General features: G+C 41.7%; 1 protein-coding gene across 1 annotated transcript in view; it reads left to right on the plus strand.

Annotated features, from left to right (window-relative positions):
- FBXO4 (F-box protein 4) overlaps window positions 1-22021 on the plus strand; it is a 57654-nt gene that overhangs the window by 27590 nt on the left and 8043 nt on the right. Inside the window, exons 4-6 of the mRNA XM_073621786.1 lie at window positions 4843-4918; window positions 6537-6712; window positions 20501-20676. Of these exons, the coding sequence (XP_073477887.1) occupies window positions 4843-4918; window positions 6537-6712; window positions 20501-20676 (428 nt within the window). The remainder of the gene's footprint in view (window positions 1-4842; window positions 4919-6536; window positions 6713-20500; window positions 20677-22021) is intronic.

The raw sequence follows: 22021 nt of genomic DNA on the forward strand, positions 1-22021 counted from the left end.
TACATCAGAACTAGTAATTCAGTTCTCTCTCCCTAAGGTTTCAGCGGCTGGATGTGCGATAAGTGTATGTATGTAGCTGCGGGTTACATACATAGTCATACAGTAGACCGCACTGTGTTCCGGCCCTGGGTATGGGCGGAGACATCCTGGAACACAGACTAGTCTACAGCAGCGGTGCTCAGCCAATCACAGCAAGCAATGTAGACTAGTCTGTGTTTATGGAAGTCACTGCCCATAAGTATGTAGACAGCCACAGATTCAGAACATACAGTTTTGCGTTTGCACATGCAGTGGGCTGACAGCTTAGGGAGAGACATCGTTTAACTTTTAGCCCAACAGCAACAAACAATGGTACAGTAGTTCAAAAGCTGGAGTTCTCTGTTACATTGAAGTGCCAAAAAACTGTAGAAGAACTACAATGAACAACCAACAAATGGCACAACTAGACAATTGGAACATACTAGGTAGTCAGTCATACTATGTTGTATGTTCCAATTGTCCAATAGCACAGTCCACAATACCAATTCATTTACTATGCTCAACATGGTAAATGAATTGGTCTATGCTATGGATTTTTAAATCTATTTCAGTAAAAGTGGCAGATTTCGCTTTAAGAATAAAAGCCGTTCAGCTTTCTCACAGGAGAGACGGTTTCTCTTCTCATCAAGAATATGAGAGTACTCACTCTCTGTACTGGTGCTTGGGGCAGATCAATATCTGCGTGCAATCTGTGCAAGCAAGGGAAAACGTTCTTTGTTGATGCGCCGGTACGCAAGTGGATTGTCGATTCTGGCAATAGGCTGTTTAGCTAAATAAATGTCCAGCTGTTGGGTAGCTGCACTTGTTGTGGCACCGCTATGGATTGGGGTGCATTCGTGTAAAATTTCTTCAAACATATCAGATATGGAGGGAGTGTGTTCCTCTTCACTTGTATGCAACCGTTTTTCACTTTCCTCTGTGCGATACCTCAAAACTCCTTCACTAGATGCTTCCACCACTGTGCCAGTATCATTTCCCGTGCACGCTGCTTTTTCTCCACATTAAAGTAATGCTCTTTAAATTGAGGATCTAGAACTGTTGCAATGCAGTACAGAAGGTTGGACTCGGTGTCTTGAAACCGGTTGGTTACGGCCTCCAGTAGAGTGGTTTTAGCCGTTTTTACGCCATGGTCTGTTTCTACCTCTTTTCCAAGCAGACGCTTCAGTGCAGCAATCAAGGGGATAACTTCAGTAATGGAAGCATTAGCTGAGCTTATTTCTTTTGTTAACTGTTCAAATAGAGATAGAAGAGACAAACTATTTTCAACTAACGTCCACTGATGTGCACTCAGTGTTGCTGGCAGCTCGTAATCTGCAATGTATGCAGCTAAAACACGCTTTTGTTCAAAAAAGACTTTGTAGCATATAGTAGGTGCTATTCCAACAAGTGGCTAAATCTTGCAGTTGTTTCGGTGCCATTCCAAACTGCATCTGCAAAGCTTATAATTAGGGTTGTCCCGATACCACTTTTTTAGGACCGAGTACAAGTACCGATACTTTTTTTCAAGTACTCGCCGATGCCGATTACCGATACTTTTTTTTTAATGTCACGTGACAGTTTTTTTTTTTGCTATTTTTTTGGGGGGGGGGGGGGGGGGGGGGGTGAACGTTGTATGTGTGTGTGGTTTTTTTTTTGTTTTCTTTTACAATTTTTATTTTTTACAATAATATTTTTTTATTATTTATTGTTTTTTTTTTTTTTTTTTTTTTTTAAATCAGCCCTGTTGGGGGGCTTTGGTGAGATATCAGGGGTCTTAACAGACCTCTGATATCTCCCCCTTGAAACAGAGAAAGAGACAGAGGATAGAGATTCCCCAGTCCCTTTCTCTGCAGCGTCAGCTGCACTGAGAATGAATGGAGAGAAGACAGCGGCTCCTCTCTATTCATAAACTGACACATCGTAATCACAGAAGATTACAATGTTTCAGTTATGTGAATGGACAGAGTCAGCTGACTCTATCCATACACAAAGGAAGGAGGGGGAGGACGGAGGAACTGAGGGGGAGAACGGAGGGAACAGATGAGAGAGGAATGCAGGGGACAGATAAGGATAGAGGAACGGAGGGGGAGAGATAAGGAGAGAGGAACGGAGGGGGAGTACGGAGGGGGACAGATAAGGATAGAGGAATGCAGGGGACAGCGGAGAGGCACAGAGGGGGCACGGAGGAGGATGCAGTGACAGTCAGCTGTGAGCGATCACAGCTGTATGTCACTAAAGCTGGTGAAAGCCGCTGGGGGAGAATCCTGTAACTCCCCCACGCGCCGATCACAGCTGTCTTCCAGGTATCGGGGGAAGCATCGGGAGCATTTGCCCGAGTACAAGTACTTGGGCAAATGCTCGGTATCGGTGCCGATACCGATACTAGTATCGGTATCGGGACAACCCTACTTATAATCTGGAATAAGCAAGCGAAGAATGCTTAAAGTGACCCACAATTTTTGATATGATATCAGATATGGTGCGCTGACTCAGCAATCCTTCATTCGCAGCCAATTGTAGCGTGTGTGCCATGCATGGTATGCTTTGAAGTTCACTGTCCTCCATTGCCTTTGCCATGTTCCGCGCATTATCTCAGACAATCAAATGCACTTTAGACTTCTCAACGTGCCAAGTGTCAAGCATGTTTTTTAAAGCATCAGATATTGCTGCTGCAGTATGTGATCCAACAAACTCACGTGCGTTAAGTAGGATGTTTTGCAATTGAAATTTGTCATCTATCCACTGCGCTGTCAGGCTGAGCATGCTCGTTGGACTGACATCTGAACTCCAAATGTCGGTAGTAAAACTGATTGCTATGATGTCGGTAGTCATGAGCTCCTGAACGTGTTTTCTAACACTGCTTGGTAGTGAGTAACGCGGCTCAATATTTTGCATGAGCCTACGGAATCCAATGTCCTCCACAACAGAGAATGGCTGGTCGTCTAATGCAATAAATTCCATAATTTTAGCTGTAATGGCATGAGCTTTGGGGCTGTCACTTGCATATTTTTTAACCTTTTCAAACACTGTGGCCACAGATGGTGTTTAAGCCTGAGGCACTTTTTGAAAGTGGCGCTGTTTTCTTGTAATCAGAATGCTGAACTGGATGACTTGTTTTCAGGTGGTGTATCAAACCTGTTGTTGAAAAATTCTTTGGCACTGTACCCCCTCTTAAAAATTTCTGTTGAGCAAAGAGTACAGATTGCAAATTTGGGGTCTTTATCAGAAACTTTCAAATATTTCCACACTGCAGACATGGTCCACCTTTGCTGGTAACGTAGAATGATTTATAGTGGGAGTGAAATCGGAGGGGGGGTAAAAAAAAGGACGAAATCAATTTAAAAGCTAAACCCCAGGAGGCAGCTTTAAAAAATAAAATATAAACTAACCAATCCCTTTTTTTTTTTTTTTTAATGGTGCTGCTCTTGGCATGCAAGGTAGTTATGTCTGCACTGCAGTACATCCGACCAAAAAAATATAATTGAACGGAATAAATTTGATTTGAAATGGAATGGATTGCAAATCGCAATTGCATGCTATTTTATTTTTTTGAGCTATTCTGTAGTATACTTCATGCCCCTTGTTGTCATTGAATAAAATTTGTCACTTTGTCTCACCGTAGTATTATAAGTTATACGACACTGACATGACAGCAAGCGCATTAATTTTTTAAACATGACAGTACGCAATAAATATAATTATTAATATATTATGTATGAAGTATATTATATATTGCATACTGTCATGTTTAAAAAATTCATGCGCTTGCTGTCATGTCAGTACTGTATAACTTTTACTACGCTGTCAAAGTAACACATTCAATAACAGCAAGCGCATGAATTTTATACTGTATACTACAGAATAGCTAAAAAAAAGCTTGCAATTTGCAATCCATTACATTCCATTTCAAATCATATTTAATCACTCAGTCAGTTCAATTATATAAATTTTTTTTGCTACAAGTCAGATCAGATGTACTGCAGTGCAGACACACAGTCATTTTAAATAGTCAGACTCAGTACTAGTATTATACTAAAATAATCAAGAAGTAAAATTACTAGTTTTTCTGTCAGTTTAAGAAGGCAAAAGCAGCAATGCTCACCGGGGAATAGTAATGGTAGCCATCCAGGAGTGTCAGTGCCCACTCTTGTACTTGAGTATGCTATGTGCAGCCCTCTATGAAGCCGTCTCTCGCTTCCCAGTACTGTCTCTCGCTTCCCAGCAGCGTCTCTCAGGTCCCAGCAGCATCTCATAAGCACGAGGAGCATCCGCGGGGAAGGTGCCAGCGTCTCAGCAGGGAACGTGCTTACGAGTGCGGCGTTGTGGCGTCTTAACCGCGAGGAACGTGCACGCCGCCCACACAACGAATGACGTCACCCTCTGGTTCTGCCGCCTCTACTGCGCATGCGTAATTTTCTGCGCCAGTATCGGCAAGAATTCTCTTTCGGCTTTTTGCCGAAAGGGCCATTTTCGGCCGATATGTTTCGGTGGCAGAAATTTCGGTGCATCCCTGATATATATAAATATATATAATAAAAAAAAGTTTATCATTATCCAATGTTAAAGCATATAATAAATAAAGAAACAGCACAACATGACAAGGATAGGGTTGGCAACATGTTCTCTTGTTGGGTATTTCGTAGCTAAAATGACTTTCCGGCTGAATGTCCATGGGAGACTAGGTTGTTGTGTTTTTTTTTTTTTTTTTTTACTGTGATTTCTTCAGTCATTGTGGGAGACTGTAGTAGGTGGTTTGTATCTCATTCTGTGGTTTTAAGCAGTACAGGTCTAATTTATTATCATCATTATTATTTTCTTATACAGGCATTGGCTCTGGTGTAACATTTCAACTAAATAACCAACATAAATTTAACATCTTAACCCTCTATTCTACCACACGGTAAGTGCCTACATTAAAGCTATAATTCTTGTGATAGGATTAAAATTTTTGTTTAAAATCAGTTTTTTTAAACATTACAAAGGATTCCAAGAGAACCATGGGTTAGCTAAAAAAGACTGCAAAACATCTGGCTTTGAGGTTCCGTTTGTCCAGTTGAAACCTCAGATTGAGCTGTTTAGTAAAGGATGAGTTACTGCTCTAATCAATCTTTTATACTGAGTTTCAGGGGCCAAAAACACTCTCTCCTTCATCAGGGCTTGAGCGACTCTGATTGGTCAGTGCCTTCACACAGCATCACTCTGATTTGTCCTGGAAGCCCTACAGAAAGCAGGGGGAGAAGGGTGAGTCCTTTCAGATCCCTGGACAACTACACTGGCTGTGCGGGCACTGACGCCTCATCACCCACAGTGGTAAGTACAGCGGAGACCAGGGGGGTGGGTGAGGAGCCATTTTTTCTGAAAAGGTGCACTAACCCTTTATATGTCCTTAAGAAAGAACTTTCCTGAATGGAAAAGGTGTTAAAGGGGAAGTCCAGCCTGAGCTCATTTGGCTGGGCTTCTCCTAAGCGGACTTCAGACCTCACCATGATCAGACCAGGCACCGCTTCATCCCAACTCCGAGTCTGGATCTGCCAGGTGCCTGGACTGATAGGCGTCTCAGCCTCTCAGCGAGCCACTGAGACAGCCGCCCCCCTCCACAGCTCAGCGCTCCAGTGAGCGCTGGGGGGCAGAGTGGAGAGCTGCTGATTGACAGTCAGCAGCTCTCCGCTCAGGGAGGTGAGGGAACCGAGCCATCGGCGGTGTTCGGTGGCTCGGTTCTCAGTGCAGAGACGCCGGGGGACAAATGCAGCATCGGACCGATGCTGCATCCACCTAGGTAAGTATGATTATGGGATTAAAAAAAAAATCCCATACTTCTCTTTTAATGAATTAGAGGAATTGGTTCCAGCCACCTTTGCTATCACTGTTTATAATGCTGACACCATTCATTATTAATTCCCCTGTTTCATTAATATCTTTCCCATATAGATTAAAATAGAAGAGCTTTTTCTTGAGTCCATATTTCAAGCCCTAATGAAGGGGGAGTGTTTTTGACCCCGAAATGCATTGGATGTTTTTTATCTGTGAACCATTAAAGTGATTTGGATTCCTTTACCAATTGGTCTGGCACTTCTTCCCTTGATGTTTTGATTTGTGTGGCTTTCTGGGTACCCACTGGAGGGTAGCCCCACTGTATTGTGAGCTGCCTAACCAGAACTAGTGAGCTCTTTTAATGATTACTGGGTTTTCTTTGCCTTGTATGAAAAACAAATGAAATCCCAGCACCTCTTAAAGGTGTATTAGGGTAATGTTTCTCAGTTCCAAGTACCCCTAACAGGTCATGTTTTCAGGATTTACCTCAGATAAAACGGCTGTGGTATTTCAAATAACAAACATGTTTATGCTTACATGTGCACGTGCAAAAGTTTTTTGCTCAGAACAGCTCTTATCCTCTTCTTTTTCAGGTCCCCAGCTGGCCCTCCTGGCTTGGGGTATATATAGAAAATTTTATGTTGGTATAGGAAGGTTTGGAAGTAATATTTGTGATCTGTCTAAATCATTTTATGCTCCCCTTTTAGCACAGAGCGTGACAGGGCGCGAGCAGAGCAAAGTGCAGCAGCCAATAAGATGTTCCAGGCAGACGGCCCGCAGGATAGAGATCAGAAAACCCTCTACACGCTCATTCCACAAGTGCAGGAAGTGTGCCGAGTGGTGGAGGGCTTCATCTACGTGGCCAATGCTGAATCACATACAAGTAAGAGATCTGGCTGGTGGCTGCCAGCTATTACATATTATTCTGATTGCACTGGTGTGACCAGATTGCAGTGATTTGTTGCTTCCTCAATTGTAATCTAGAAATGACATATTGAATTATTATGTGCTTCCTGTGTTCAGATCTAGAGAACTATGTTCTCTAAATCTGAACTCTGGATAGCTATAAAACTTCATCTTGCAGAGCCCCCCCATCCCTAGTGCTGCAAGGGTTGAATGCTCATTTTGTCCAGATGGATGAAAAGATAGAAATAAGCAGAAATACCACCTTTATTCTTAACTAGACATGTGCACAGCCAAAAAATTTGTTCATTTTCTTTTTTGTTTCATTAGTTTTTTTTTTTTTTTTTCGTTTTTCAGGTCATTCGTTATGATCACGATTCGTAAATTGTTCATTCGTAAATGCGTTCATTCGTACGTTCGTTCATTCGAACGTTCATTCGTTCATTCGTACATTCGTAAATTCGTAAAATCGTACATTTGTAAATTTGAAAATTCGGAAATTTGTAAATTCGAAGTTTGAAAATCCAAAAACCCGAAAATTCAAAAATCTGAAATAGTAACCAACTATTAAATTATAGGTATTGTAATTCCTTTTCAAATTTGACTGTCAGTGAACGTAACAAATACAAATTTATCCGAAGTTACGAATTATCCAAAACGAATGCTGCATCTAAAACAAATGGAATGGAACAAATTAATAATAAATAATAATATTTGTAAATAATAATATAATAATAATAAAATGTTGTTATTATTATTAATTCATTACTTTCCATTCTGTTTTTTCGAATCATTCATAACTTCGGATAAATTTGTATGTGTTAAGTTCACTAACAGCCAAATTTGAAAGGAAATTACAATACCTATAATTTAATAGTTACTAGTAATTACTAATAGTTAAATTATTATTAGTTAACTATTATTTCAGGTTTCCGAATTTTCAAATTTACAAATTTACGAATTAATTAATTTACGAATGTACGAATGTACATTCGTAAATTGCGAATGTAAGAATGCCCGAATTTACGAATGTCCAATTTTATCGAATTTACGAATATTTGTAAAAATTCGTTAAACGGGTTTTCGTTAATTCGGATATTCCCGAATTAACGAATTTGTCAAAATTCGTTAAACGAATTCGGAACGAAACGAATTGCACATGCCTATTCTTAACTCCAACAGTCTTCCTCTCAGCTTTACTACTGGTTCCCGATGCTTCTTTTTGCTGGCTCTCTGGTTGCAGCCTTCCCAATGCTATTTCATACAGTGCGGTATTATGCTTATTCCTATCCCTTTAGGGGAGTCGCTGCGATGTGAAACCGTACAAATACTCCAAGTTCAGCTTTAAAAATAATGCTTCATGAGTTTGTACATTTCCTATGGTCATGAAAATAAATGAAAACAAAAATGTTCCCCTTCTTATGGCCTCATGCACATGGACACTTTTGGGCATCTGACATAAATTACAGGTGCTTTTCTTCACCCAATAGACACAGCTGGGGAGTAAAGCTGACCATAGTAATGAATACAGGCAGTCCCCGAGTTATGAACGGGTTAGGGACTACTGGTTTGTTCTCAAGTCGGATATGTTCATAAGTTGGAAGCGCATGCGCAGAACGGCAGCGACGTCATTTTCCGATGTTTTCCAATGTTCTGTCAAGTAGCCGCGCATGCGCAGATGCCGTTTTCCGCGGTGCCCGCCATCGAGAAGTGGCCGCGCATGCGTAGAATGTCACGCCGCCTCCCGTTCATAAGTAGGAGTCGTTCGCAAGTCAGAGGTTCGTAACTCGGGACTGCCTGTAGCTGTACTTGAATATACGCTGCACAAGCATAAATCCCTGGATGCTCAAAACCACTTTCAGCAACTTACATATGTGAGTTTGAAAATGTATCCAAGCACGGCGTATGCTTGTATACAGCTACAGTACATCCGGGAAAGTATTTAAAACGCGTCACTTTTTCCACATTTTGTTATGTTACAGCCTTATTCCCAAATGGATTAAATGTATTATTTTCCTCAAAATTCTGTAAACAATACCCCATAATGACAATGTGAAAGAAGTTTGTTTGAAATCTTTGCAAATTTTTTAAAAATAAAAAACAAAAAAAAATCACATGTACATAATTATTCACAGCCTTTGCGCAGTACTTTGTTGAAGCACCTTTGGCACCAATTACAGCCTCAAGTCTTCTTGAGTATGATGCTGCAAGCTTGGCACACCTATTTTTGGGCAGTTTCCCCCATTCTTCTTTGCCAATCCTCTGAAGCTTCATCAGGTTGGATGGGGAGCGTCGGTGCACAGCCTTTTTCAGATCTCTCCAGAGATGTTCAATCGGGTTCAAGTCTGGGCTCTGGCTGGGCCGCTCAAGGACATTCACAGAGATGTCCCATATCCACTCCTTTGTTATCTTGGCTGTGTCCTTAGGGTCGTTGTCCTGTTGGAAGATGAACCTTCGCCCCAGTCTGAGGTCCAGAGCGTTCTGGAGCAGGTTTTCATCACAGATGTCTCCGTACATTGCTGCATTCATCTTTCCCTCGATCCTGACTAGTCTCCCAGTTCCTGCCGCTAAAAAACATCCTCACAGCATGATGCTTCCACCACCATGCTTCACTGTAGGGATGGTATTGGCCAGGTGATGAGCGGTGCCTGGTTTCCTCCAGACATGACGCTTGCCATTCAGGCCAAAGAGTTCAATCTTTGTTTCATACCAGAGAATTTTGTTTTTCATGGTCTGAGAGTCCTTCAGGTGCCTTTTGGCAAACTCCAGACAGGCTGTCATGAGCCTTTTACTGAGGAGTTACTTACGTGTGGCCACTCTACCATACAGGCCTGATTGGTGGAGTGCTGCAGAGATGGTTGTTCTTCTAGAATGTTCTCCTCTCTCTACAGAGAAATGCTGGAGCTCTGTCAGAGTAACCATCAGGTTCTTGGTGACCTCCCTGACTAAGGCCCTTCTCCGCTGATCGCTCAATTTGGCCAGTCGGTCTGCTCTAGTAAGAGTCCTGGTGGTTCAAAACTTTTTCCATTTACAGATAATGGAGGCCACTGTGCTCATTGGGACCTTCAATGCTGCAGAAATATTTCTGTACCCTTCCCCAGATCTGTGCCTCCATACAATCCTGCCTCGGAGGTCTACAGACAATTCCTTGGACCAAATGGTTTGGTTTGTGCTCTGACATGCACTGTTAACTGTGGGAGCTTATATAGACAGGTGTGTGCCTTTCCAAATCATGTTCAATCAGCTGAATTTACCACAGGTGGACTCCAATCAAGTTGTAGAAACATCTCAAGGATGATCAGTGGAAACAGGATGCACCTGAGCTCATTTTTGAGTGTCATGGCAAAGGCTGTGAATACTTATGTACATGGGATTTTTTTTTTCTTTTTTACATAAATTTGCAAAGATTTCAAACAAACCTTCTTTCATGTTGTCATTATGGGGTATTGTTTGTAGAATTTTGAGGAAAATATTGAATCAAATACATTTTGGAAAAAGGCTCTAATATAACAAAATGTGGAAAAAGTGAAGCGATGTGAATACTTTCCGGATACACACTATAACCCTAATTCACAAAAAGTTGGGACGCTGTGTAAAATCTACATAAAAGCAAAATTCAATGACTTGCAAATCTCATACACCCAAATTTTTCACAATAGAAAATAGAAAACAGCAAATGTTTAAACTGAGAAACTGTACCATTTTTAGAAAAAAATAAGGTAATTTAGAAATTGATGGCAGCAACATGGCTCAAAAATTTCGGGACAGGGCAACACAAAACTGGCAAAGTAAGTGATACTAACAAGGAAGAGCTGGAAGAACATTTTGCAACAAATTAGGTTAATTGATAACAGGTCAGTAACATAATTGGGTATAAAAAGAGCATCTTAGAGAGTCAGAGTGTCTCAGAAGTTAAGATGGGCAGAGGTTCACCAATCTGTGAAAAGCTGTGTCAAAAATGGTTGAACAATTTCAGAATAATGTTCCTCAACATAAAATTGCAGCGGCTGGTGTGAATAGACCCTAAGTAATTTTTTTAATGATCTACATAAAGACCTTGTTTTACAAAAAGACAAATTATTACAGGGTGCATCTATCATCTATTAGGAAATATACCATGTTTTTCAAATAAGAAAGCCCAGCACCAGCGACAACAAGCAGTAGTAAAGTGTCCATGAAGGAAAAAAAAAAAAAGCTTTCCCCCTGCAAGGCAATGCATTGCATACTAGCACATTAAGAGAGACTTACCTATGAAATTGATTCCTCCAGCAGCGCGCTGACAGGGCTTCCATCTTTAAGACAAAAACAATTCCATAGCTCAACTCACTAACCAGTCTGCTGACCAACCAAATTAACCTAACCGTCTGTTAAAAACAGCGGTTTGGTTAGCACACATTTGCAAACGCATGTGAAAGCTGCAAGGCCTTGTCATGGCACCCTGTGTTGTTTGCAGTCCTAACACTACAAATTTATAAGTGTCTCTACAGTGGAAGCACATGCATGGAATGGATAGATGTGGGGCAGGTGAGCCTGGAGGCAGCCCAAGCCCCCTTAAAGGAACAGGAACACACTGGACATCCAGCAAGAGCACAATGGCAGCGAAGGTGCCCAGTGTGTCCCCGGACCATCTTTACCTGGTCTTCCTTCTGGGTTAGTGGGCCCCAGTCGTATGAATGGGCAAGCCGTGATGACTTCACCCCCATGCATGCGTGTGGCAGTCACGGCCCTGGCACAGCTCTCTCAATGCACCATTGATGTCACCGAATGCTATACAAGTAAATATCTTCTTAGGAGCTATTTAAAGTGCCTTATTATAGGCTTACCTGTAGGTAAAAGATAAACAAAAGAGGTTTACTACCGCTTCAATGCTTTCTGATAGATTCTGCTTTTGCACTTAGTAATCATGACAAAGGTAAACCAAATCCAAATCGAGCACAAACATGGTCCGCAGGTGTGTTGGGGAAATCCACCTCAAATCCTCAAGAGATATAAGAACTTGACAAAAATATCCACCTGTAATGGAAATGTAGCATCCCCTAGCTGTGTTGCTAGAGGTTTTTTTTTTTGTGAATAGTAGGTAAATGTATGTTGGCTTGGCTGGAAGCCAAACCTGTCTGTGTTTTTGTTCTGGGTTGGGCAGAAATCCAGGGAGAGCTGGATGACACAGGTAGCATCACTGAGACCTCCCCCCTACTTCTCAAATGTTCTGTAACCTTCTCGAAGAATGGGAAGGGAGGTAAGGTGGAGTTGCCTGGAGTATTCTGAGAGCCCTGACCAATCCCCAACTTGGATTGGCAGGGGGCAGGCCCCCTCAAATACGCATAAGCCCAACTGGGGAGGAGTTGTTTGGGTGGAACCTGGAGATGAAGTCTTGGGAGGCACGGAAGCAAGGAGAGGACAGCAGGAGAACACTGCCGGGCATGTCTCCAGGAGCAAAATGAACAGCCAAGAGGGCTGATGAGTGACACAGTCAGGAGGACTGGAATGCATGCCTGAGAGGACTGAGATGGGTGCAGAGCCATTCAGGAGGATTGTGGTGGCACAGGAACTGGAAAGAGGCAGTTGCAGCCAGGAGGGCTGGCAGGTCCTGACGAGGTGGTACTGGGAGCACCACCACATGTGGTGGGAGCAGTAGCCACATGTGGGACAGCTAGCACTAAGAACTACCACCATTTTGCTACACCATAGGGGACTGCGGTCCCTGTCTGCAAAGGGCATTTGCTTTGGGCCTGGCTAAGTCAGTGTCAGGCCCTAACCACAGTGCTAGTTGGTTCTTGGAGTGATAGTCTGCAAGCAAGGTTTGTGGTGGAAAGAGAAGAGGTTGTGTATACCTGTGGTGTATATAGTTCAGTCTCTAAATTTCTTATCTTCAATCAAGTGAGCATCCCATATGCACCCTATCCCCATTCAAGTTCTATTCCCCTAATAAAACAAAACAAAGTACAAGGACTGTTTCTTGACTGAAGTATGTCTGGAAATTTGTGTGCCTGGCTGTGCACGGTGAGAGACGAACCACAATCACCAGCGGCCCCTACGGGTATACTGCTACAGAAATATCACAAACCCTTACAATGAAATGTTTTTTATTTCCCTGACCTGCACCTTTTTTAATTTTGCAAGTTTGCAAAAGAGCAGCGTAGTGGAATAGGTTACTTCTGTAGAAGGCTGGAGCTTTCATATCTTTGGAAGCTGCTGTTTGAAGACATACTGCCAGTACAGGAAATACTTCAGGGTTTCTCCATACTTCAGACTTAAATTGGGAAATCAGAAGGAGATGTCGCATGTCCGAGCCAAATGTGTGGTTACCAGTCACATGATGACTCCTATTGCATTTTAATATGCTGTGAAACGCAAAGGAAAAAAATAATTTCAGGTTTATAGCAATGTATATTAGGGCTGAAACAACCAATCGATTAATCGATTATGAAATTAATCGATTACTATTTTCATAATCCATTAATCGGCCAGTAACATAATGGGGTTAAAAAAACCTAAAATGAGCCCTTTATAGTACAAAAAGAGCAAATAATCACTACTGTAAATATTACTTTCACAGTTCTACAGTAAAAAAAAGAACCCCTTACAGTAGTGATTATCTGCTCTTTTTGTACTATAAAGGGCTCATTTTTGTTTTTTTAACCCCAAAATGTTACTAAACGTCTTAGACCTAGTTCATATCTATGTGTTTTTTGGTGCTATTTGCAGAAACGCACTACAGTTCATTCAACCTGGTTTCATATGGGACATGTTCACATCTATGCTTTTTTCAGCCGCTGCGTATTTGGAAAGGGTCAGGGACTTTTATTTTTTTTTAACACAAAACGGTGCTTTTTTTGGTTCAATATACTTAAATGGAGAAGTTGCAGAAAAGCATGTTATGCGTTTTTGCAGCAATTTGTGGTTTTTTTATTTGCCCAACAACAAATTGGCCCTAAAAAATGCAAAAAATGCAAATCGCAGCAAAATCACGTGTGCAAAAATCAAAACACAGCAAAAAGCAGTGCAGAAACAGATCAAAAACAAACTGCATAGGTGTATCCGAGCCTTATGCTGGCCACACGGATCAATTTTCAGACGAGAATATTCAGACGAAAAATCTTCGTACATTCGCCAAATGAAAGAATGTTTGAAATTTTCACTTGTTTTTAACATTCTGTTTTTAAAACAAATTTCTGAACAAAAACCACATACACTGTCTGAAAATTCCTTTGACCAAGAAGTTTTCTATTTCCAAATTTTCACATCACTGTGGTTGAAAATGAACGTCAATTTGACCCCATTAACGATTAGAAAATCGAACAAACGTTCTTAAAATGACTTTTTTTTTTTTTTTTTTTTTTTTTAAGGAAGACTGTTTTTTAAATAAAAAAAATTGATCTCTGAGTCTGATGATATTTACCAGATTCAGCCTTTAATAGCATATACAGTATATCCTCTAATAGTATATACAGTATATCTCTCCTCTAATAGATACATTATATCTCTTCTGTCTGTTATTCTCAGAGTGGATTAGATATTTTGCTCCATATAGTTGGTTATTTATATTTACCACTGCATAGAGATCTTTAAGAACAAATTGCCTTTTTTTAAAACTTTACATATTCACTAAATTATACACCACACTTTTTTTTTAAGTTTTTTTTTTAACCGATTAATAGATTAATCTAAACAATAATCATCCAACTAATCGATTATGAAAATAATCGTTAGTTGCAGCCCTAATGTATATAATAAGAATCAGTGGGACACTTATTTTAATTTAAGAAATTATATGAAAAAAAACTATTTGTACTGCACATAGCAACTAATCTAAACTCCCTTTTAGATTTCTGGTACACTGAGGTTACCTTTGACAAAAAAAATATTTCAGACAGTTACAAAGGAGCTAATGCTTGCTACTTACATGCTATAACAATGTTTGTTCAGTGAGATTTGGTGGTACGTTTCAGCCAAAATTGAAAATGGAACTTAACGATACATACAGGGAACATATCCATACTATAGTTACCAGTCCACCCACTTCCTTTGGTTGATGATCTAGAAATCCTATCTCTTTACCTCTTTGTGATGCAGAGGACATACACCCACGAACATCCACTCTACCCTCACATTCAGGAAGCTTCAAAATTACGTTAAAGTACTACGATGTTTCTCATAGCCACATGTTCCTAGTTTCAGGCTTGTATTAATCTGGCCATAGATGGATCACAATACGGCCAGTTGAGCAAGGACCTGACGAATGTCGATCCAATCATGGCTGTTCCTGTTAGAGAGAAGTTGATTTAATGATCGACTTCTCTTGAACTGAACTGTTGGAAAACTTTGATTCATTCAGCGCCTGCACCCAACCGAATGCAGTGCTGATCAGTGTATTCTGATAGTGGAGGAGTCCCCGCTGTCAGAATACAATAGCACAAAGCGGAAGATTCCTCCATCCACCTCATCCGCTTTTTTTTTTTTTTTTTTTTTTTTTTTTAACCAGCCCGCCATCTGATGAAAAAACAAACTATCCATGTATGGCTAGCCTTAGATGGTGGCAGATGTCTCACTAAAATGAACATGTGGCGAAGATCTTGCATCAGTTAGGCCAACTATTGACCATCATAGGTTACAGTGCTTGTGAAGATCCAACAGTTTAGGTGTACACACAGTGATTAGTGCTTTGGTTTTCAGGCAGTGGTGTTACTAAGGTCGGTGTTACCTGGTGCGGTAAAACATGTTGTCACCTCCCCTTCAATTAATATTACCCTCCCCTACACAATTATAATTCCCCCTGCAGCCCCCCCCACCTTAAATTTGTATTCTTTGCATCCCACAATCTCTCACTGCATACAATTCCCCTGTACCCCCCTCACCAGGAGGGTCTCTCACCTCTCCCCCAGCTGCCATCACTCCATCCAACTCTGGCTAGTAAACAACCGCCTGTTACCAGCACAACTGGAGAGAGCACACCGCGTGATGACGTCACTACATCCAGCAACAGGAGCTTTACACAGGTACTGCGTGGCTCACTCTCTCTCTGGTGGTGCGGGTACTGCGTGGCTCACTCTCTCTCTGGTGGTGCGGGTACTGCGTGACTCACGCTCTGTCTGGTGGAGTGGGTACAGCGTGGCTTCCTCGCTCTGGTGGTGTGGGTACTGCGTGACTTGCTCTCTCTCTCTGGTGCGGGTACAGAGTGACTCTCTCTCTCTCTCTGGCTTCCCCAGCACAGTCCTCTCTTTTCTTGTCTCCTGTAGCACGCACTCAGCTTTTTTCTGGGTTCCAGGCTCTCAATCTCCCCCCAGCAGAGTTGCCTGCTGGGGAGTGTAGCCTTCTCATTGTAGACAATGGGACCACCAATCTTCCGGGACTACATGTCCCATGATGCTCTCCTAGTCTCTTCTGATTGGCCCTCCGCTGTGGCAAATGGGGAAGAAACAGACCGGGCAGCAAGCTGGGCAGCAAACCAGATGAGAACCGCTTTCTCTTGTCGGCACTGCTGGGGGGGGGGCGGCGAGCGAGGGAGATACACTGACAGCCTGCAGCTCGCCTCTCCCTTGCCGCAGCACTTTTCCTGTTCTCTGGCGGACTGAGCTCCTCTCCCACTGTCACCGCTTTACTGATGGGGGGGGCTCGATGGCACCCACTAATACAACTGCTCCCTGGTGTCACCCAGGTGTGGTCCCCACACCCCCATAGCGACACCACTGTTTTCAGGAATAAGCTCTTAAAACATAACTATACTTACCATGAATCCAGAGCTCCCCACTGGCCGCTGACATCTTCAGGTGGAGGGCTTCCAGGTCTCGACCTCCGGCCACTTTCATTGGCCTGGTGGGGGTGACGTCAAGCCATGTCTTTTCTGCATTAAAATTCCTGCCTGTTCAACTTTTTAGCTAAAGGGGAAAAAAAAGTTAGGTCCCACCTGGCCTAGGTTTACTCCTGGGTGTTTCGGCTTCTTGCACTCCAAAAATATTCTGGCAGGTAAAAAATTTTCTGAATGCAAAATTTCTTGAAACCTAAGTTTTGCTTTTGACAGAATTTTGCCTTATTTTTCCTATAATTTAACCTTGTAGCACTGCACTCCAATGTAGATACATTCAGGCACTCCTTTAGGCACTTCTCATTTAGATAAGTTCAGATACTTCCCATTGCGTTAGGACAAGGGTTGTGCAATGTTCCCATAATGCATGTGCCTTTCCTGTGTTACTCTGCAAGAAACCTTTTGTCAAGCTGGCAAAGGTTTCTAGCTCTATGCCAACATTTCACCAATAAATTGCTTTTTTCGTGAATCCATCTACTGTAAAATTAGTCCATGAGACCCCTTCATCTTATGTCCTACCTTCTATGTGTTTGGCACTTTTGGAGCTTCAGGCTATTGATAAAAATGTTTAATTTATCAATTCTAGGCCAAAGTTTTATGAATGGAATGTTATACAACTGCTCTGTTATGTACACATAGGGCCATTAATTAAACACAGAGAAGGTAAAATGAGGACGTGATGGTCTCTCACGAGAGCCTTGGGCTTGTACTCACGATCGAGACTCAGGACTCCTGGTTCTTGGTCACCTGATCGCTGTGATAACCTCTGATTAACTATCACTGTGATTTGTCACTGTGCAGCCCACCCATGTATTTTCTTTCTCCTCTGGATGGAGAGAAAGATGCATTGTATCTGCATGGAGTTTGTTAAAAAAACACCTGAAGGACTCCAAGATGGTGAGAAATAAGATTCTCTGGTCTGATGAGACCAAGCTAGAACTTTTTGGTCTTATTTCTAAGCGGTATGTGTGGCGAAAACCAGGCTCTGCTCATCACCTGTCCAATACAGTCCCAACAGTGAAGCATGGTGGTGGCAGCATCATGCTGTGGGGGTGTTTTTCAGCTGCAGGGACAGGACGACTGGTTGCAATCGAGGGAAAGATGAATGCGGCCAAGTACAGGGATATCCTGGACGAAAACATGATCGGCGGGTGCCGGTGGACATAGAGTCTGCGGTACCTGCAGATCAGCTCCCACTGTGTGCCCCAGAGTGCTCAGGACCTCAGACTGGTTCGAAGGTTTACCTTCCAACAAGACAATGACTCTAAGCACACAAATAAAATAACAAAGGAGTGGCTTCACAACAACTCCGTGACTGTTCTTGAATGGCCCAGCCAGAGACCTGACTTAAACCCAATTGAGCATCTCTGGAGAGACCTAAAAATGGCTGTCCACCAACGTTTACCATCCAACCTGACAGAACTGGAGAGGATCTGCAAGGAGGAATGGCAGAGGATTCCCAAATCCAGGTGTGAAAAACTTGTTGCATCCTTCCCAAAAAGACTCATGGCTGTATTAGATCAAAAGGGTGCTTCTACTAAATACTGAGCAAAGGGTCTGAATACTTAGGACCATGTGATATTTCAGTTTTTCTTTTTTAATAAATCTGCAAAAATGTCAACAATTCTGTGTTTTTCTGTCAATATGGGGTGCTGTGTGTACATTAATGAGGAAAAAAAATGAACATAAAGAGTGAAAAATGTAAGGGGGTCTGAATACTTTCTGTCCCCACTGTATGTATATATACAAGCAACGTCATGTCACAACTGAGTATAAACGAGAAGAGAGGCGCTTCTAATGCCGTGTACACACACGACCGGACTGTTCGACAGCAAAGGTCCGACGGAACGAATCCGTCGGACAATTCGATTGTGTGTGGGTTACATCGGACCTTTTCTGTCGAAAAATCTGACGGACTTTAGAAATAGAACATGTTTCAAATCTTTCCGACGGACTCGAGTCCTATGGAAAAATCTGTTCGTCTGTATGTTAGTCCGACGGACCAAAAACGACGCTAGGGCAGCTATTGGCTACTGGCTATGAACTTCCTTATTCTAGTCTGGTCGTACGTCATCACGTTCGAATCAGTCGGACTTTGGTGTGATCGTGTGTAGGCAAGTCCGTTTCGTTGGTACTCCATCGGAACTCTGTCAAAGTCTTTTGGGGTTCAGTCCGTCAAAGTCCGCTTGTGTGTACGCGGCATAAGTGGTAGCAAATATGGTTACATTTTAATGAAGGGTACAACATTTAGCAACTCACATGGTGGATGGTGGCGGACGGTCTATGTGGACAGCTTTACCCCGGATGCCTGCATACTTACATGTGCCTCTTTTAATCATCAACCATGTGAGTTGCTAAATGTTGTACCTTCATTAAATGTAACCATATTGCTACACTTAGAGGCGCCTCTCTTCTCTTTCATACACTATAGCTCCTCCTGAATTTTTCTTCTAATCTCCTTGTGGAGGCTTCCGTTTGTGAATGGACATTTTATGGTTACACAACCTATCATATTGCTATAATCTTTTTATATGGACTATAAACTGAAGGACTTATGAATAAATGGTTGTGGAACGAATCATCTGAGTTTCCATTATTTTTTATGGGGAAATTTGCTTTGATATTCAAGTGCTTTGGATTACAAGCATGTTTCCGGAACGAATTATGCTTGCAATCCAAGGTTTTACTGTACTGTGTGTGTGTGTGTGTGTATGTGTGTATGTGTGTATATATATATATATATATATATATATATATATATATATATATATATATATATTATATGTGTGTGTGTGTGTGTATATATGTGTGTATATATATATATATATATATATATATATATATATATATATATATATATATATATATATATATATATATATATATATATATATATATATATATAAAAATAAAACCATAAAGAAAAAAATAGCCAGATGGAGGTTTGGTCTAGGTCAGTGCCAGGGTTAGTGTTAGGGTCAAGGTATGGGTCAAAGATCAGGGTCAATATATTTTGGGTAGGGTTTTTATTTTTTAAATGCATTTTTGAAGTTAGTGTCAGTGTGTTTTAGGTAGGATAAAAAAAGCAGAACGTGCACCATTTTTTCTGGGCCCTAGTACGGGTACAAACAACAAATAACGTACACATGGTATCACTGCGATCGTCAGGAATAGGAGAATTTATTTTGGGTTGTTCTTTGGTGGTAGGTTATGGTAATAGCAAGACATACACAGATAATGTGTGGTTTTTGTTTTTTTGTTTTTTTTACTATTTTGAGCCAGTTTTCCTTTGAAAATAGAAAAAAATCACTAGATATCCTTTACCATTTAGGCCTGAAAAAAAAAATATAATCCACCAGGATACACAAAGTAGTTGCCATGATATGTACAGTTTTACTATGACAAGTCAAAGTTGCAAAATTGTGTTCAGGTATTAACATTTGTTTTACGCTCCACCACGAAGGGGGTTAAACAAAGCCATTCAATAAGTTTAAAAAAAAAAAGCAGTAATAAAAATAAAAAATATCAGCGATCACATGATTAAGAGCCAATCCTCTGGGCTCCCAATTGTTAGTACTAGATTAAGAGCTGTTGCTGACAGACTGATTTCCATGCTGAGAGTAAACCATGTGATGCTGCATATATGTGCTACGCCAGCGGGAACATCCTAATTGCCTTAAAACTTCTTTAAGAACCTTCACCCCCCCCCCCCAATTTTTCCATTTTCATTGATTCCAATGCATTTTGGCTATAATTTGCTGATTTTCAAAGTGAAACCAGGCAGGTTCAATCTTGCATAGTTCTGACCAAGCTAGTTTTAAAATGCATGTCTGTATAAATGTAGTATGAATTGTCCTGTGACATCTATGTACTGTGTATCATGCTGACAACAACATATTGTGAAATAACAGTAAATACCTGAAGCGTGATGTGTGACAGTGTTACTCCTGTGATGTTCCTGTGTAGGACACAATCGTGATGATGAAGTAGCTCAGATCAGAACAATGATGGATCCAAACCTGGGGCCTCAGCGGAGACCTTTGCTAGTTCTGGCTTGTGTCACCAACCCCGGGGACAAGAGGATTCCCTGTGTGTACCTGGCCCATGAATTGTGTTTGAGCAACCTGAACCGGCCATGGATGGTAATATTTCCATTTTTTTCTTTGTGTTCTTTTAACTTGTTGTTTTTTTTTTTTTTTCTTTTCCATAATTTTAATTTCATATCATGCTTTTTAAGGTGGTCTATCATAATGCTGACTGTCATGGAGAGCTCCGTGGAAGTGCAGGGTGCAGACCTGCTTGTTTTTTACTATTCCTGTAAATTACTTCTGGTGGAACAATGGTTTCCATGTTACATTTATAGTCAAACCCCTTTTAGATAAATTATCAGTTTTACTTCCTTAGCAATAAGTAAAGGAATCCCAGTCATCAAAGAGAATCTATAAGTGCCTTGTCACACCACTGATTTTTGGTAGCGACATACATGTGTTGGGGTGCCATAGATTTTGAGAGGCACTGCAGAGCACATTCATGTGCTGCCATGCATTGTGGTGTACTACGTTGGGAAAAAAAATAGTTTTGACCCATGTAATTTGGAGCAAATTGTTGATCTGAGACAGTATATAATATAAGTCCTATAAAAGTTCATGAGTAAAAGAGCTCATCCACATGGGCAGCCGGTTCAAGAGAAGAAGTAAGCTCTAGGTCAGTGTATCTTATTCAGTAAAGGCACCTTCCCAAATTATGGACCGTCTCGAGGCACCCTCCCAAATTATGGACCGTCTCGAGGCACCCTCCCAAATTATGGACCGTCTCGAGGCACCCTCCCAAATTATGGACCGTCTCGAGGCACCCTCCCAAATTATGGACCGTCTCGAGGCACCCTCCCAAATTATGGACCGTCTCGAGGCACCCTCCCAAATTATGGACCGTCTCGAGGCACCCTCCCAAATTATGGACCGTCTCGAGGCACCCTCCCAAATTATGGACCGTCTCGAGGCACCCTCCCAAATTATGGACCGTCTCGAGGCACCCTCCCAAATTATGGACCGTCTCGAGGCACCCTCCCAAATTATGGACCGTCTCGTGGCACCCTCCCAAATTATGGACCGTCTCGTGGCACCCTCCCAAATTATGGACAGTCTTGGGGCACCCCATCCTAAATTGTAAAAACTATTCTGATTGTTTTACGTAAAGTAGCAAAGTCCACACACGTAGGACACCCGACGTTGGAGGTGCAAGTTGGTACTGACTAGTAATTCCAGTGTTTCTCTTCTTCCTCAGTTTCTCTCCATCACTCAACAAATGGACCCCAAAATGTGTGGAGAGAGGCATGGGAGGGTTAAACAAGCATATTATGCAGGTGGCTGACATCCTCCTTATCAACTGATGATGTCATTTTTCATTAGCAGCTAGAAGGTCGTACTGGTGCACAATGAAAACCTGTGACTTTGTGTGACTAAAAGGCAGGCTTCATCCACCCACCGC

The sequence above is a fragment of the Aquarana catesbeiana genome, linkage group LG01 (genome assembly GCF_042186555.1).
Source record: "Aquarana catesbeiana isolate 2022-GZ linkage group LG01, ASM4218655v1, whole genome shotgun sequence".
NCBI classification, from domain to species: domain Eukaryota; kingdom Metazoa; phylum Chordata; class Amphibia; order Anura; family Ranidae; genus Aquarana; species Aquarana catesbeiana.